At 46.6% G+C, this 18,277-nt stretch overlaps 1 protein-coding gene across 8 annotated transcripts in view; it reads left to right on the forward strand.

Moving 5' to 3' along the window:
* The window catches only part of ANKRD6 (ankyrin repeat domain 6), a 73,021-nt gene that overhangs the window by 50,709 nt on the left and 4,035 nt on the right, over positions 1 to 18,277 (forward strand). For 5 of the 8 annotated variants that reach the window (XM_050789527.1, XM_050789531.1, XM_050789528.1 and 2 more), the window contains 10 exons: positions 604 to 702; positions 2,110 to 2,208; positions 4,878 to 4,976; positions 6,273 to 6,350; positions 10,214 to 10,318; positions 11,684 to 11,818; positions 12,146 to 12,331; positions 12,798 to 12,950; positions 16,167 to 16,280; positions 17,702 to 17,828. In XM_050789527.1, coding sequence (XP_050645484.1) covers positions 604 to 702; positions 2,110 to 2,208; positions 4,878 to 4,976; positions 6,273 to 6,350; positions 10,214 to 10,318; positions 11,684 to 11,818; positions 12,146 to 12,331; positions 12,798 to 12,950; positions 16,167 to 16,280; positions 17,702 to 17,828 — 1,195 coding nt within the window. The remainder of the gene's footprint in view (positions 1 to 603; positions 703 to 2,109; positions 2,209 to 4,877; positions 4,977 to 6,272; positions 6,351 to 10,213; positions 10,319 to 11,683; positions 11,819 to 12,145; positions 12,332 to 12,797; positions 12,951 to 16,166; positions 16,281 to 17,701; positions 17,829 to 18,277) is intronic. The other 3 variants (XM_050789532.1, XM_050789530.1, XM_050789533.1) reach the window with 2 other exon arrangements.

Below are 18,277 nucleotides of genomic sequence, written 5' to 3' on the forward strand. Positions count from 1 at the left end.
TGCAACTGTACTGCCTGAAAGGCGGGGCCTGCTGTCCGTAGTTAAAATTTTGATGTTTCAAGAAAAAGACAAGAATGGGTGACTTGAAAAAGGCTTACAAGTTAAATCTCAGTTGCGTTAGCCTGCCCTTCCAGGAAGTGGCTAGTTTTACCTTTCTTAGCCTACCATTGGCAGGGATTATAACCACAGCTATTTCTCGTGTGGGGCAGGAAGTCATCTGACAGGAATTGAGTGCTGTGCATGTTTCCAGCATTGCATGTTAAGAAAACGCCTTCCTAGACACTCTGAGTCAGTCCCCATAGTTTTAGGATGTGGGTCATGCTCCATTTCCCAGGTAAGGGATTTGAGCATTTGAAGAGACTGGCTTTTAACTAGTAAGTGGCAGAGCCAGGACTTGGAACCAAGGTTTTATGACAAATAGGACTCTTCTGCCCGTTTGGACTCCAAATTAAATGTTCTTACCTCTGAAGCATCCCCACCGAAACCATCGGGCAAGAGGCAGAGAATGTGAGTGTTGTCTTTTCCCCCAAATAAGTACTGCCCCTCTGCAAAGCATGGAAGTGTGTTGCTAATATGTCCTCCCTCTCTCTGCCTCTCTCCAAGGCGGGGAACACGGCTCTGCACCTGGCCTGCCAGAACAGCCACTCCCAGAGCACGCGCGTCCTCCTGCTGGCCGGGTCCCGCGCTGACCTCAAAAATAATGTGGGTGAACAAAACCAGATTCTCTTTCTTGTGTCACTTCAGAAAATAACTTCATGAGCATACTTGAACCTTAACATCTAGAAATTAAAATGTAAAAAGTATTTGGGGACTATCTCTAAAGTGTTCTTTTTTTGGCAATTTTCTAAGGGGTCATTCGGGCACATGAGAGGAGGAATCAAAAGACTTGGAAATACTGCTTTTCTCCCATCCTTTTCCCTTCATGCCTCATCTTTGGTTTATCATTTCTTACAGCACGTGTCTGGCCAATTACAGACTAGGAAACCAGTTAATGTTTTAAGAACGTCTCTACCCACATAGAGTGTTGTACTATTATCAGCAAAGATGAGCTGGTGCCATTTACAGGGGAGGTCCTCTGATGCCCCATGCCCAGAATCTACAGTGAGCAGGTCCTATTGATTACCAAGGCGTCCTTGGGATGAGCTGACTGGAAGGGTCACACGGGTATCGCTTCTTCACAAAGAAGCTGTATTTCCTTTATAAATCCCCTGCCTTAGCCACGTTGGCTAAATAAATAAATAAATAAATAAATAAATAAATAAATAAATAAATCTGAGGCTTCTTTCTAAAGTGTCCTCAGCTGAGGGTCTCCCTGTTTGGGGTAGACTCATCTAATGCTCTGAACCTCAGCTTTGAGCTTGGTTCCGTCTTAATGCAGGGGAGAAAAGTATGCCAAGTGGCCAGCGTTCTCCAGACAGAGCTAGAATGGAAACGGCAAGAGAACACTGCAGGCAGCTTTGTGTCTCTAGTTCTTTGTCTTTCTGGAAACAGGGTTCTGCCTGTTGTGCTTACTGAGCATCCTGCCCCTGAGTTTTTCTTCATACCCTTTTTTTGCTCCCAGCGATTGCTTCCTTATCAACTCCCCTACTACATAGCTCCATATAGGATATTGGGGTCCAACTGAAGTGGGATACTCCTTGAACTTCAGGGGGCACATGTGATCTTAAGATTTGACAAACCCCTGCTGCCCTGTCCTTTCATCTGTGAGGGATCTGTGCTGGGAGGGGCTGTTCGTCTTAAGTCAGTGTGCTACCGACCTTTTGGGTTGTAGGGAGTAGGGTCCCTGGATCCTCCTCAAGCACTGGGTAAGCAAAGCCTCCCTTAGCTCTTGCGAAGGTCTCATGGGGAGCAGATGTCTAGTTTCATAAACATGAAAGCAGTGATTCCGTGACCACGTGGTGGTTCTGCACAGGCAGAACGGGGCGGGGCTGCCCATAGCAGCAAAGGACGGCGAGCCTTGGGATGGAGTGTCTGTTAAAAGAGCTGCTTATGATCCCCTAAAGAGCATATGACAGTCTGCCAGCTTTTAAATAGCGTTTTCTTTCTACTTGTCTCTATTTTGTTTTGTAACTGCTCAGATTGTGCTTAGAGTTTGATTTTTGTCCGCAGGCAGGAGACACCTGTTTGCACGTTGCTGCGCGCTATAATCACTTGTCCATCATTAGGCTCCTCCTCAGTGCTTTCTGTTCTGTCCATGAAAAGAACCAGGTCAGTGCATGTATCCTCTTCGTGGCTGCCAGCACCCTTCCCACAAGGCTACTGGACAGGTGTGTTAGTGCAGACGGGAGCAGAGGCTGCTGGGAAGTGCTGCCATGTCACCTGTCTGGGACTCAGCCAGCAATGGGCTTTGCATGGGTGTCCCACTGAGTTCTAGTGGCCCTGGCTTATCTGGCCTCCTAGAGAAAGTGTGCCCTTATAATTCCTGTGCATATCACCACATTTGCATATTGAACATTTTCTGGAGATCCTGGGGCAGGCTTTGTTTTATAATATAATTTTAAAAAGAAAACCCACAAGAAAGAATGTGATTTAGTAAGGAAGCAAGGGAGGCCGGGTGCAGTGGCTCACATCCCAGTACTTTGGGAAGCCGAGGCAGGAGGATCACTTGAGGCTAGGAGTTCAAGACCAGCCTAGGCAACATAGCAAGACCCTGTCTCTACAAAAAAAATTTTAAAAAATGTGGCCAGCCATGGTAGCTCATGCCTGTAATCCCAGCACTTTGAGAGGCCAAGGTGGGCAGATCACTTCGAGCTCAGGAGTTTAAGACTGGCCTGGCCAACATGGTGAAACCCTGTCTCTACCAAAAATACAAAAATTAGCCGGGCGTGGTGGTGTGCACCTGTAATCCCAGCTACTCAGGAAACTGAGGCAGGAGAATTACCTGAACCCAGGAAGCAGAGGTTGCAGTGAGCCAAGATCATGCCATTGTACTACAACCTGGGCAACAGAGCAAGACTCTGTCTCAAAACAAATAAATAATAAGTTAATTAATTTAAAAAATAAAAATTAGGCAGAGTGGCATGTGCCTGTAGTCCCAGCTACTCAGGAGGCTGAGGCGGGAGGCTCATTTGAGCCCAGGAGTTTGAAGCTGTGGTAAGCCATGATCTTGCCACTGCACACCAGTCTGGGCAACAGAAAGACCCCGTCTCTTTAAAGGAAAAAAAAGAAAAAAAACCACCAAGCAAGCATAGGAATTAGAAGTCTTAGGACTCCCTGAGTTCTGTTCCTTGCACTGCCACTTACTTACACTTGAGCTGATAGTCTTTCATTTCCATAAAATTGGGCACATAATCTGTAGAGAGTGCCATGTTTTGAAATAAAGCTGTGAATATTATCGTCTTCCTTGGAAATGTGCACAATTTCCAGCAGTCATTGGATTTGAAAAATAGATTGTCTTGGTATTTATTGATACCTGTGGGTATGTTGTTTGGCTTTTCTTTGTTGGAGTGCATAAATCTGAACTAAAAAAAAAAATTAGATTGTGGTATAGATTAAACATACCATGTAACAGTGGTTTCTGACCCCGGCTGCATATGAGACTCAACAGGGGAATTAAAAATACTATTCCTGGATCCCACCCCCTTTGAAGGAGCCAGAACCTTTGGGGATTAGGTCCAGGCAGTGGTATTTTTAAAAAGCTCTCTGTCTCAGTGTACAGCCAGGATTGAGAACCACTGACCTAATCAAGTAGCTAAGTCTGTCATTCCACAGCCTCCCCAGTGGGGTGCTAGGTCATCAGATGACCCTGCATAGCCCCAACCAACCAGTGCCTTTCAACCTTGGCAGCATGTCACGGCACCTGAGAGCTTTAAAAAGTCCCCCTGCCCAGCCCACATGGCAGACCAATGAATTCAGAATATCTGGGAGTGGGACCCAAACATCAGCATTTTTTAACGCTCTGAAGCTTATTCCAATATTCAGCCAAGGGAAAAGCACTGTGCAGAGCTTCCCTTCAATACGCACAGCTAAGTGACTCAGAAATGAAATAAAAATTTTCCCACCCCTCACAAAGATGGCTGAATTTTCATGCTACCCAGGAAAAAAGTATCAGGCGCTTTGCCTGATCACCTGATAGGAGAAAGAATGAATTGTTTCACTTCTCCTATATTTGTCTGGTTTATTTATATCATTGTGTTTGGAAATGACAGCATTTGCATTTGGAATTGGCCCACTAAGCTACAGTTGTCTTTATCCTCCTTTCATAGTTGATTTTGTGAAAGCATATTTCTTGTATAAAGATAATGTGAACATTTATTTATAGGCTATCTATAAGATGAAGAAAACAGTTGGTCTTGAGTGAACACTGGTTCTTGGTGTTTCCACCCGCACAAAGCTATATCCTAGCCTGCAGATGGATTGAGTCCCAGTGACCCCTTCAGATCTTCCCGCTGTAGCTGCAGGCCGACCTGTCACCTCTCCAGTGCTTGCAGAAGTAGCTGTCTTCACAGCTTCTCCTGCTCAATCCGGCACTCGGACATCAAGCAGTTTTCTGACCTCTGACCTCCCTGGGTAAAGGAACAGGGTCAAAAGTGGAATGACTAGCCTGCCTGCCCCAGGCCTGTCCTCCTGTCTTTGTGAGGCTTCGGTCCCATCATTCTTAACAACCCCAGGCCAGCATTCCTTTGCCCCTGCATTTAATCCTGCTGTGTGATTTCAGGTGTCCCCACTCAGAAATAAAGGTGATATTGGTGCCGAGGTCACTTAGTTCCAAGATCTCTTTGAGTAGAGCCTCATAACGCTTTAACAAAGGGCCCCATTTCAGTCTCAGGCAAATCTCAGTTTGACTTTGAAGAGCCACACTTAGGCCAGGTAATGAAAAGCTGGGGGCTGTAGGCCATGAGCAGATGAGGTTTAGCAGGCCTTCTAATCAATTCCAGGCTGGAGACACAGCACTTCACATTGCTGCTGCCCTAAATCACAAGAAGGTGGCCAAAATCTTACTGGAAGCCGGAGCAGATACGACCATTGTTAACAATGTAAGTTGAGTTGCAACACTGCTATCTAAAGTGGTTCCCACCCCTTTCCAGATTGGGATGTGTACTAAACCCCTGCAGACCCCCAGCCCAGCACACTCTGGAAGAGGGGGGATCTCTCCTGGAACCACAGCCCCTGGGGCCATTGGGGTGGACTTGAAGGGGACCCGGGCTCTGAGCAGTCCCAGGAATTGACAAGCCTTGGGGCCTGCTTTTAGTTGCCTAACTGCAGTGAGCACCACCTGGCATGAAAAAGAACTCAGGGATGTTCAGGTAAACTGACAAGTGGATGTTACAAAGTGAGTTCCAGGCTGTAAATGCATGTGGTGCTCAGAAAAATGGCCACATGACCCTCAGGTTAATCAGCTTCAAAATTCTAAAGCAACTCCTTTCTCTTCCACTTTGCCTGACCTCACTGTTTCCCTTTCCCCCTCCCCCTCTCACTGTGTGTCCTGCAGATCCTAGAGCAGGCACCAGCTCAGATGTGCTTTCTTCTTCGAGGCTGCCCTGAGGTCTCTGTCCTTCCGAATGGTTCAGCAGGGCCTGGAGGGTGCAACAGCTGCTGTGTGGAGGTTTTTTTGAGGGGTGTGGTCTGGAACTGCTGAAGCTGGCACAAGGCTCTTCAGCTTGCTTGGCTCCTGTATCTAGCTCCCGTCTTCCTCCTCCTGCCCTCTCATAGCTCTACAACCAGTACTGGGGGCACAGTTACCTCTTCCGTGATGCCTTGAATATCTTCTGTTGCTATCAACTCTTGGGTTTTGGCTTCATCTCCTGAGAACCTACATTGTGGCCATAACTCGTAACTGCTTTTCATATTCCACTTCCTGAATCTCTGTGGCCAGCCCTGATCTGCCCCTCCGGTGTCTTCCCACTGTTTTCCAGGGGAGATTCATCACTGGGCTGGGCCTCAGATCCTCTGTGGTGTTTGCCTAACAGAAACGTTCCCCCGGATGCTCCCTGAGTGCTCCCTTCCCTCCCCTCTTTTCCGGGAGGCACTCCTTGGTGGGTGGTGCCCAGGCCTTGGCCTCCTAAAGCACTTCTTGCCCCCTCGGTCTTCCCTTGCCCTCTGGTGTCATATATTTTACTTAGTGTGTCCTCCCGTGTGACCCACCTCCCTCACTGGAGGGTCTGAGGCTGGTGACCAGGGCCACATCACATAGGTGGCCATGTTTTGCCACGTAGGTGCTGGGTGTGACTGGGCATGGAACTGCCTGCTCCTGGCCAGAGGTGTGCCAGCTGGGCGGTGTGCGTGCGGGATCAGCAGCCCTTTCTCACCTGTCCTACTCTGCCTCTCCTCAGGCAGGCCAGACTCCGCTGGAGACTGCCCGCTGCCACAATAACCCGGAAGTTGCTCTTCTCCTTACTAAAGCTCCCCAGGTAGGATTTACTGCCCTTTCCATGGTACTGATTATGTGGGGCTACAAAGTTGTTGGGACTCCTGGTTGCAATCTACTGAAGCCACTTCAAACGAACTTACATAGGGAATGTAACCAGGCACTGGAGGTGTAGGCATCCATGGGGCCCAGGATGACGGGAGTCAAAGGCTTCAAGTCCAGCTCTTCACGCCTGGGCCGCCTCGTCTTCTCCCTGTGGCTGGATCATTGTCTCAGCCAGCCGCCTGGGTCATAACTTCCCAAATACTCAGCCGAGGAAGAAGTTCCAGTGTAAGACATTGCAGGAGAGGGCCATGATTGCAGAGTTTAGGCCAAATGCCCATCCCTGAAGAAGTGGGACAGGGACTTTAAGAAGGGGCTTCCCCAGAGAAAGGCAGGAGGGAGGGGACCGTTCTGGGCAGACAGTCGCCTGCCAGAGACAGTTAAGTACGGTCTAGTTTTCTTTCCTCTTTTACTGAATAATGTTATTTTGACCATCATTTAATTCTTTTTAAATGGTGGCTGATACTTTAGTTGATGTTGACATTATCTAAGTAACAATAAAGAAATTTAATAATAATTTACAAGCTATTCATAATTCTAGCCCCCTGAAACAACTGTTTTTGTTTCATCCACAAAATAGATGAAACAGACACATAATTGTTTTATAATTGTGCTTACAATGTATATACCCTTTTGTATTTCTTCCTTTTATCCTATTATAAAACAATGTTCTGCAGTCTTCATAATTATTCATTATAATGGAGGCATAATATTCTTTTTGTTGCTATTAATATTTTATTAAGCCATTTCCTTAATGATGGACATTTAGGTTGTTTCCAGATTGGCACTATTCTGTATTACATTATAGAAAACACTGATTGGCTTTCCATCTTATTCTGCAAGAAGAAGATGAAGTCTTCAGGGAGTCAAAGGAAGATTTTGAACACTACCCTGCTGCAAAATAACCCAATACCAGCCCAGGGTTCGGGATGGCCTTTATTTCATCTAAGTTCTTAAAACATGCCTAATATAACTAGTAGTTTCTGGAAATGGTTAAGATTTGTATCTTTTGCAAAATTGATCACCCTCTTGTGCGTGGAGCTGGTCCTTCTCAGTGGTCTCTGAAAGGCCGCAGAGCTCCTGACAAAAGGAAGTCAGTAGGAAAAGCTGCGGGGTTTCACGTCTAGCAGCTTTTATCGTAAGTGGAATCACATCCATGAATCCTGATAGAAAAATGCTAGTCTCTCATGGATCTAAAAGTATGAAGTGCTGTATAAACGTCAGAACTCATCACATTTCTCTGGCAATTTCAGTATGTGGTAATTTAATGGACAGCCAGCCCCACCCTCAGCCATACAAAGATCAAGTCTTATGGGGCTGGAGGGTTCCCTAGGCATAGAAGGATTGACGGATCTTTAATCCACCTGTCATTTGTCTTCCAGAGCCCAAGGATCTTCACTTACAGGGAAAAGAGCCTTACCGTGGACCATTTCCCTGTGCAGTTCTTTTTTGTTTCCACTTAAAAAAAGACTTAAGCAAGTTTCTCCATGCTTACATCGAATAACAAATAAATTGGATGACATGCTATGAAAGTTTTTTTTATGCATAATTGTATATGCTGAGCCTTATTCTCAACACAAACAAGGAACTTTAGGCATAAGATGTTGTGCATACTGTTCTCTTGATCTGTGGTTACAGAAATAGCATTAGTGTTTGCTTTGCCTGAAAAGAGAAATCCCCTTGCCTTAGGCCCATAGACGGACATGGATTTTAAATGGGCCACAGCAGTACTAAGAGGGTACTATTTATTTATTTATTTGAGACAGAGTCTTGCTATGTCACTTAGGCTGGAGTGCAGTGGTGCAATCTCGGCTCACTGCAACCTCCGTCTCTGGGGTTCAAGTGATTCTCCTGTCTCAACCTCCTGAGTAGCTGGGATTACAGGCATGTGCCACCACACCCAGCTGATTTTTATATTTTTAGTAGAGACGGGGTTTCACCATGTTGGCCAGGCTGGTCTCGAACTCCTGAGCTCAGGTGATCCACCCACCTTGGCCTCCCAAAGTGCTGAGATTACAGGCATGAGCCACTGCACCCAGCTATAGGATACTACTTTTGGAGACTTCACAGTCAATATTCCCTCATTTCTGTGGGCTGGAAAAAATTAATGACATCCCGTTTAGTAGATGGTCTGGTTTGCTGAGAAAGGCTGGAAGTCATGCAAAGTTATTTTCACTGACTAATAATGTGGTGAATGGAGGGAATTTTGCTGATTATAATTTTGAGTTTGGGTGACCTCTGAGTGTCACTTGTCATTTTGATTGGTGTGGTTTACAAATGCTCTGAAAGTAAATTTTAGGCTGATTCTGGTGCTGTATTAAGAGTCCGTACATCAGGTGAGCGATGGGTATAGTCACTTTCTTTCATCATACTTGATTTCCTGGTGAATCTGAATTTAGCTTTAGAAATGACTTGGGGAAGTGGTTCTTGGACTTCTTGGTCTAAGGACTCTTTTACATTTTTAACTATTATGGACCAGAGACTGAAGGTTTCCATCAACTCAAAGATCTGTACTCTGTTAAACACCCTCTGCCAGTTAAGCCACCTGAAGGCAGGGAGGGAAGCACCTGACAGTGACTGACAGTCCACTGTGTGCCAGCCATCGTTTTCTTGGTGAATCCCAATGACTCCTCGTTTTTCTTTCTTTTTCTTTTTTAAAAATAAAGACGAGGCCGGGCGCGGTGGCTCACGCCTGTAATCCCAGCACTTTGGGAGGCTGAGACATGCAGATCATGAGGTCAGGAGATTGAGACCATCCTGGCTAACACGGTGAAACCCCATCTCTACTAAAAATACAAAAGAAAATTAACCAGACGTGGTGGCAGGCGTCTGTAGTCCCAGCTACTCGGGAGGCCGAGGCAGGAGAATGGTGTGAACCCAGGAGGCGGAGCTTGCAGTGAGCCGAGATCACGCCACTGCATTCCAGCCTGGGCGACAGAGCAAGACTCTGTCTCAAAAAATAATAATAATAAAAATAAAGATGAGCTCTCGCTTTGTCTGCCAGGCTGGTCTTAAACTCCTCTCCTCGAGCAATCCTCCCACCTATGCTTCCCAGAGTGTTGGGCTTATAGGCGTGAGCCACTGCGCCTGACCCATTGTTACATTTGAGAAGACAGAGTACAGACAGATCAAATCACTTGCCCAAAGACCCTACAGCCAGCGGCTACTGGCTTCAAACTGAGATCTGTTCTGACCCACAGACGTTTTCTTGTGTCCATTCTGTCACTCTGCACTATAAGAGGCAGAGTAAATGCTTCTTTTTGGGGAAGAGATCCCTGTCCCGTGGTTGGTACTATGGCTCATAGATACACCTTAATAATAGTTTGAATCAAATTGATGTGACTTGGACACAGTTTGGCCAAGGGAACATCTGGGCTAGCTCAGGTCCAGTGTACCAAGATGGAGAGTGAGGCTGTGCCTCGCACGGGGCTGCTCTGCTGCGTCTCACAACTCCAGGAGACGCCATCCATATCCTAGTTTATGTGCATGGCACTCCCTGGAGCACAGCCTCTGTGCGTGGATTGGCAGTCCCGGCCCGGCATCAGTGTCTATAGATATTAGCATCATAGACTTTGAGCTTCTTGAGGTCAGGGATAATATCCTACCTGTCTCCGCGTCCCTGTAGTGCCCAGGACAAGACCTAGGAAGTTGGTAGGTGGTCAGAGGTGCTTGCTTGATGTGCGCACCTGCTCTCACCCTCTAGGCTGTAAATTCCGTTAGGTCAGAGCCCCGGTCCAAGGAGAATTCTCTCACACGGATGCTGCGCACACCAGTGGTTGTAACAATGCCGTTTGCCTCCTTCAGGTCTTGCGCTTCAGTCGTGGGCGAAGCCTGAGGAAAAAGAGAGAGAGGCTCAAGGAAGAGAGGAGAGCCCAGTCTGTGCCAAGAGATGAGGTGGCCCAAAGCAAGGTGGGGGGCAGTCCTCCCGCCGTCCCCACATCCGCCTGTGCTCAGAGGGTGGGAAACTATCTCCCTGCTTCAGCCAGGTTCACCTGGTGGCTGCCAGGCCCTCTCTGCCTCTCCTCCTTGCTGGAGCTCTTCAAACTGTTGCCAGTCTTTTTCTCTTTGGCTTCACATCCTCCATTCCCCAAGGTTTCAGGCCATGTGCCTCCGTGTGCGCTGCCCATTACCCATCCAGTATGCATTGGGGGCACACTTACCAGCCCAGGTATCTGTGGCCTTTGCCCACGCCCTGTGGGCAGTACTGCTTCTCTAACACTGTGTCCAGATTGTGTAGGACAGTGGCTCTCAAAATGTGGTGTCCAGTGTGTCACCTGGGGCCTTATTAGAAATGATAATTCTTGGGCCTCACCTCAAACCCACGGGATCAGAAACTCGGGTGGGGCCCAGCAATCTGTGTTGGAACAAGCCCTCCAGGGCACTCTCATGTGGACTAACATTTGAGAGCCACTGGTATAGGCCACTTCCATTTAGGGAAGAGACCAAGGCTATGCTAGCCTATATGGCTCCCTTATATGAATTAGAAAATATGCCCCCCAGGCAGACCCCCCGTGCACAGGGCACGCATGGTGAGCAGAGCCTGAGCTGATTTCAACTCCTCTTGCCCCACACCTCCACCTCAGCTAGGTGCCCTTGTGCCTTGTAGCCCTGGAATGAACCATGCCTTTGAGTTCAATCAGGAGGAAGAAGCCTGGGATATAGAGACAGCTTTTGGCACAGAAAATGTTATCACCAAGTACTTGCTCTTCTATCTGCTATTTCAGAATCCTCTCATCAGTTTCCAGGGTTAAGGCATTGCAACTCTGATTAACTTCCTAGGTGTGAATTGTACATATTCAGTTGTGAACATTCTCACAAGGACCAGAAATATGATATTTTTTCATTTCAAAGGATTCTTACTCTTTGCCATGAATTTTGTTGGTGGGGTTGGAGGTGGTGGGTGGGGGGCGGCATCCAAGGTCAAAGAATGAGTGAGTTATGTTTTGTTGAAATGTAAACGACCAAAAATCTCGAATGTTGAGGTGTTTTGTGTCGGGTAGGTTCCTGGTGTTCTACAGCATCGAATTAGACCCGGGAATATATTTAGCTTAGGACCTAATAAATACAATAAAAGCCAAATTGTTCAACCAACCAGGAAAAGCATTCTTTGTTAAGACCACCAAGCAGTGTTTCCTGTGTCTGAAATCTATGGCATCTGCAAAGGTTCCCGTGGGTCCCTTACTATATGGAATCTTGCAAAGAAAATTTGACCCTATTAGTGAAAAAGGCCAAGGCAGCAAACACAATAGGTCTCTGGGCTTTTTCCTACTGTAGGGCAGTGTCTCAGCAGGAGACACCCCCAGCAGTGAACAGGCTGTGGCCAGAAAAGAAGAAGCCAGAGAAGAGTTCCTGTCAGCCTCCCCAGAACCCAGAGCAAAGGATGACAGGAGGAGAAAGTCAAGGCCCAAGGTCAGGAGACACAGAAAGCAGCCCAGGGGGTGGCTGGGAGCCTGGGTGGCACGGGTCCTGGCAGAGTGTCGTGCCTGTCAGCTAAAAAGTCCCCTCACTTGGCTGGCTGGTTTGGAGCCAGAGCACAGAAATTAAATCTGGCTAACATCAGACACAAGGTGAATGTGCTGATACATTTCTTTTGACATATGTGGCTTGGAGTAGAACACCATGAGGTGAAACAAAGTGGGGCTCTTTGCCCAAATGGGGTGACATGGGCGCCACTAACTGGTGTCAGTCTTGCAAGGGTCAAAGCATTCAGGGGTGTTGTCTCTTCTTCTCCCACAGGTATCAGCATTTTCTGACCCCACCCCACCAGCCGACCAACAGCCTGGACACCAGAAGAACCTGCATGCTCATAATCACCCTAAAAAGAGGAACAGGCATCGGTGTTCATCCCCGCCCCCACCCCATGAGTTCAGGGCATACCAGCTCTACACATTGTACCGGGGCAAGGATGGGAAAGTGATGCAGGTACCTGCTAAGCACTGTCAGGAGAAGGGAACATAGGCCTTCAGCAAGGGTTTTTGTTTAACGGCATTCCTGGGGGCTGATAGCCACTTTAGGCATTGACTTAGTTAAGCACAAGCTTTGAAGGTAAGCCAGATGGCCTCCCCACCTGCACGGTGCAGATCCACTCCTGCTGCTAAGGCCAAGGCAGACGGAGGTGTGTGTGTAGCTGCAGAGCTTGCTGCACCATCCTCAGGTGACTAGGTATCTTGAGGCCCCAGGGTATATAAAAGCACCTAAGAAGAGGGACCATATCTTACCCTCTGAATCTTCTTCCCCAAAGCTTCGCCTATAAGATATTTCAAAGTTATGACAAGGAGGAGCCTATCTCTTCCATCATCTCTATCCTCTGGTGTACTTACTGCCTGGCACACGGCGGGTGCTCCAAACATACTTGTTGAAGGAATGAACTTTTTTGTTTCTCTCTTAGGCACCAATAAATGGTTGTCGATGTGAACCTCTAATCAACAAGCTGGAGAATCAGTTGGAGGCTACTGTGGAGGAGATAAAAGCAGAGCTGGGATCGGTTCAGGACAAAATGAATACAAAGCTGGGGCAGATGGAGAATAAGACCCAGCACCAAGTATGTCCTAAGGCCCAGCTTCCTAACTGCAAGGTGTTCTGGCGGAACATGAACTCAGGAGCCGACTTTGACTTCAGCACACCCTTCTACCCTGGGATGTCTGATGGGCTGTCAGGGAAGAGGCCTGCTTCTGCTTATGTGATTTTGTTAAAGCACATTTAGTTCAACTTTTTAAAGAACATGTTTAAATTGCTTCTTATTATAAAAATAAGATAGCCCCATTACAGAGCATTTTTAGAAATATGAAAATTAGGAAAATAAGTCACCTATAAGCCCACTGTGCCGAAAAGCACTATTAATATTTGGGTTTAAGCTGGGAATGATGGCTCACATCTGTCATGCCAGCACTTTGGGAAGCCAATGTGGGCAGGTCACTTGAGGTCAGGAGTTCGAAACCAGCCTGGCCAACATGGTGAAACCCTGCCTCTTCTAAAAATACAAAAATTGGCCTGGTGTGGTGGCTCACACCTGTAATCTCAGCTATTCAGGAGGCTGAGGCACAAGAATTGCTTGAAGCTGGGAGGTGGAGGTTGCAGTGAGCGGAGATCGTGCCACTGCTCCCCAGCCTGGGCGACAGAGTGAGACTCTGTCTAGGAAAAAAAAAAAAAAAAACTGGGTTTTATCTTCTTTAAGTCTTTTTCTATGTCAGTCTTTCTATTTGTCAATTTTTGCTACACTCCTTTCCCACTGCATACAAAATTAGAATAATTATGTTTTTTTCTTTTCCCAACTTTTTATTTTAAAAGTTTTCAAACATACAGAAAAGTTCACAGAATAATGGAATGAATGCTTGCATATAATCCCTGCAGTCAGCCAGTTAATATGTTGCTACATTTGCCTTATCTCTCTGACACATATTTTTTTAAATTCTTGAACTATTTCAGATTTAGTTGCAGACTGTCCTGATGGGACATCTCTAAATATTTCAGAATGTTTAGAATAAGAATAACACTTTCAACTTCACAACAATATTGCTTTCACACCTGAGAAAATGTTATCCAGTCCATATTCACATTTTCTCGGTTTTCCTAAAATAGTATTTTTTACTGCTTTTTTTTTTTTTTTTCTTTTTTGAGATGGGGTCTGCCTCCATCACCCAGGCTAGAGTGCAGTGTGGCAATCTCAGCTCACTACAGCCTCCACCTTGTGGGTTCAAGTGATTCTACCACCTCAGCCTGCTGAGTAGCTGGGACTAAGGCGGACGCCACCATGGCCACCTAATTTTTGTTATTTTCTTGGTAGAGACGGGGTTTTACCATGTTGGCTGGGCTGGTGTCAAACTCCTGGGCTCCAGCGACCCGCCTACCTCGGCCTCCCGAAGTGCTGGGATTTTAGGTGTGATCCACCATGCCCTGCCTAATTTTTTTTTTTTTAAGTTTTTGCCAAATTGATTAAGGACATCTTACTGTTTAAGTTTTATTTCCCTGTTTACTGGTAAGATTAAACATTTTTTTTTTTTTTTAGGCGGAGTCTGGCTCTCTTGCCTAGGCTGGAGTGCAGTGGCCGGATCTCAGCTCACTGCAAGCTCCGCCTCCTGGGTTTACGCCATTTTCCTGCCTCAGCCTCCCGAGTAGCTGGGACTACAGGCGCCTGCCACCTCGCCCAGCTAGTTTTTTGTATTTTTTAGTAGAGACAGGATTTCACCGTGTTAGCCAGGATGGTCTCGATCTCCTGACCTCGTGATCCGCCCGTCTCAGCCTCCCAAAGTGCTGGGATTACAGGCTTGAGCCACCGCGCCCGGCCAAGATTAAACATTTTTAAGGCTTATTTGCTATCTGCATTTTATAGAAAGGCCATTTAAAAAATATTTTGTTAGGGCAATAATAGATTAGTGCAGACTGTGTATAAAAACCCTGCTTGGCCTAGCCTAAGCTGAAGGAGGAATGAGAGATGAAGGTTGGGAAACCTCAAGGGCCTCGCTTCAGTTCAAGGGAGTGACAGATTGGGGTATAGAATCTTCGTCCTCCTTCCAAATCGCTGAGAAAGGACCCTGGCCCCCTTGGGTCAGATGCTCATACCTGAGCCAGTCAGTGTGACCTGTGAACAAAGCAATGTATACCTACCTATGGCTGCTCTTGAGAACAGCCACCTGGAGGAAGCGGTGAAGGGAGTGGGGAGAATAGGCCAATCCTGGAAAGCAGGAGGAGCACAGTTCACAGGAAAACATGGACTGAAGAGGAAAACAGAAGGTGCTCACCACGTCTCCAGAACTGATGTTTCTTTCAATGTTTTGAACATCTGGGTGTGGAATGCCACACGTGTTCCTGACAGGAGGGGAGCTCACCAGTGGGCCTTCGCGGATTGGCTCTTCCTAAAAATAGTTCCTTTCATTCTTTGGTCCTTGTCACAGCAGTGAAAGTTTGGCGCTCCTAGGTGTGGGGGATCCCACAGGAAATGCCAAGATGAAGGGGACTTCAGAAGGAAATGTGATTAAAAAGTGACAACTGCTTGTTCTCTGAAGCAATCCTTTAAGTTCCTTCTACACTCTTCTTACATACTTTAGCTACTTCCAATAAAGCACCAAAAATATTTGCTCACTGGAAAAGCTGGATAAAAGCTCCTTTTACTGCCTTGTAGGCAACCACTAACATTTTTTAAAGTGGGGGTTGGGGAAGAGAAAATCTCCATACTTTGAGTTGTAGTTTTTCCTTACAGTAATCTGGGAAATAATGTTTTAAGGCCTACAAGGCCTGCATGGGCTCAGGTTGTGTATTTACTAGATATTCAAAGTTTCTTTTTTTTTTTTTTTTTTTTTCTGACTTACTGCAAACTCTGCCTTCCAGGTTCAAATGGTTCTCCTGCCTCATCCTCCCAAGTAGCTGGGACTACAGGCATGTGCCACCACACCCAGCTAATTTTTGTATTTTTAGTAGAGACGGGGTTTCGCCATGTTGGCCAGGCTGGTCTCAAACTCCTGCCCTCAGGTGGTGGGAGTATGGCCCACCATGCCTGGCCTGTATATTCATAGTCCTTATACCTCTTAAACTTTAACAAATGAGATTTTTTTAAAAAAAAGAAACATTGGCCTCATAGAAGCATGCTCAAGAATTCTGAAAAAGTTCCATGAGTCCTATATGCAAATGGAATCGGATAAGGGGTTGAAGTTTGCATGCAGGGGCTCCTACTTGGTTCCCTGAGCCCCTCTGCAGGAGCTGAGAAACCAGGGCTCACCCTGAGATCATCTCAGTCTTGCACTCTGCTCCCCTTGACTCCTAGATGCGTGTTTTGGACAAGCTGATGGTTGAGCGACTCTCTGCAGAGAGGACAGAGTGCCTGAACCGCCTGCAACAGCACTCAGACGCGGAGAAGCATGAAGGGGAGAAACGGCAGGTAGGAACCAGCATCTGCCAGTCATTATGATTTACCACACAGGCCCACTGAGCTCAGACAGGCCTGCCACTGAAAATTCGGAGGCTGAGATTCCCTAAGAGCTTTTGCATTATGTAGTGTATCATTTTTATAATACTGAAATGAGGTTAATAGAAAAGAACCCATAGTTCTGTTTATGTCCATGACTGAATATGCTGGCCACAGATGAAGACCGAACATGCTGGGGAAGATGCCATTTCTGTCCCAAACTCATTCCATGTATTGTGCATTTGTTAGGCCATTACAGTTTTAGAACAAGACAGTTTCTACCCTCAGGGAGTTTACTGTCTCACCAAGATAATAGACATGGAATGGGTACAGTGGGTGTGTGAGAACTCAGGCTTTGTAAGCAACCAGAAGTACTTGGTTTGGAAGATTTGGGTGGTTTTGGGTGGTTGAGTTTAAGGTGGCTCTAAGGCACTTAATGAAGATTGTAGACAGCTCTGCTTGGGTGCCTGCTGTGGCCTATAGGAGGGTGGCTTAGTCTGTCTGTGTTGCTATAAAGGAGTACCAGAGGCTGGGTAATATACAAAGAAGAGAGTTCTTTGGCTCATGGTTCTGCAGGCTGTACAAGAAGCATGGTGCCAGCATCTGCATCTGGTGAGGGCCTCAGGAAGCTTCCACTCATGGTAGAAGGTAAAGGGGAGCTGGTGTGCACAGATCACCTAGCAAGACAAGAGGCAAGAGAGACACGAGGGAGGTGCCAGGCTCTTTTAAGCAACTAGCTCTTTCAAAAAGTAATAGAGTGGCCAGGTGCAGTGGCTCATGCCTGTAATCCCAGCACTTTGGGAAGCCAAGGTGGGCGGATCACGAGGTCAGGAGATTGAGACCACTCTGGCGAACACAGTGAAACCCCACCTCTACTAAAGATACAAAAAAACTAGCTGGGCGTGGTGGCAGGCGCCTGTAGTCCCAGCTACTTGGGAGGTTGAGGCAAGAGAATGGCGTGAACCCGGGAGGCGGAGCTTGCAGTGAGCCAAGATTCTGCCACTGCACTCCAGCCTGAGCGACAGAGCAAGACTCCGTCTCAAAAATATAAAAAATAAAAAAATAGAAAATAAACTAACAGAGCAAGAACTCACTCACTGTGAGGATGGTACCAAGCCAATCATGAGGCATTCACCTTCTTGACCCAACCCCTCCCATGAGGCCCCACCTCCAGCACTGGGGATCAAATTTCAACGTGAGATTTGGAGGGCTCAAATATCCAAACCATAGCAGTGGGCAAGCCATAACTTTTGGGTTAGATGGTATCCTCAACTGTTATAACTGAAAAGTCCATCCTTGATGCTTTAATTCATAAACCATGTATCAAATTCACTTGATTCTTCTGTTACTTATTTGTGGGTTTTTTGTTTTTTGTTTGTTTGTTTGTTTTTTAGATCTCCTTGGTGGATGAATTAAAAACTTGGTGCATGTTAAAGATTCAGAATCTGGAGCAGAAGCTTTCTGGAGATTCTAGGGCCTGCAGAGCTAAATCCACACCATCTACTTGCGAGTCCTCTACAGGTAACCCACATACAGAGAGCCCTTTGGTCCAAAAGGAACACGACCAGCAGCTCCTGTTCTCTCCTGCACTGAAAGGCAGAGTCCGTAGGATGTGACTGCGGGAAACACTGGATGGTCAAGCGCACCCTGTAGGGGCAAGGACTGTATTTGCTCATAACCGTATACTCAGTTGCTATATAGTAATGAAGCACTCATTTATGTGCTCAAACTTATTTGAATAAAGGAATTAAAGAATTGTTGATTGGTGATAACATTGCTTTGAGTACGGTGTTGATGGTATCAGAGTGGACCCCAAAGATGAGAGGTGATGAAGAGCCATCAGTCTCCTCAGCAGGGCTCTTCCTCCCTTGCCTTTTGTGCCTTTTACCTCTTTCTTCTCTTTGATCTACCTTTTACTTTTGTCCAACTATGCAAATCCTCATTAAACAGTAGTTCTTACATCGAACTTG

Source organism: Macaca thibetana, chromosome 4 (assembly GCF_024542745.1).
Source record: "Macaca thibetana thibetana isolate TM-01 chromosome 4, ASM2454274v1, whole genome shotgun sequence".
In the NCBI taxonomy this organism is placed as follows: Eukaryota; Metazoa; Chordata; class Mammalia; order Primates; family Cercopithecidae; genus Macaca; species Macaca thibetana.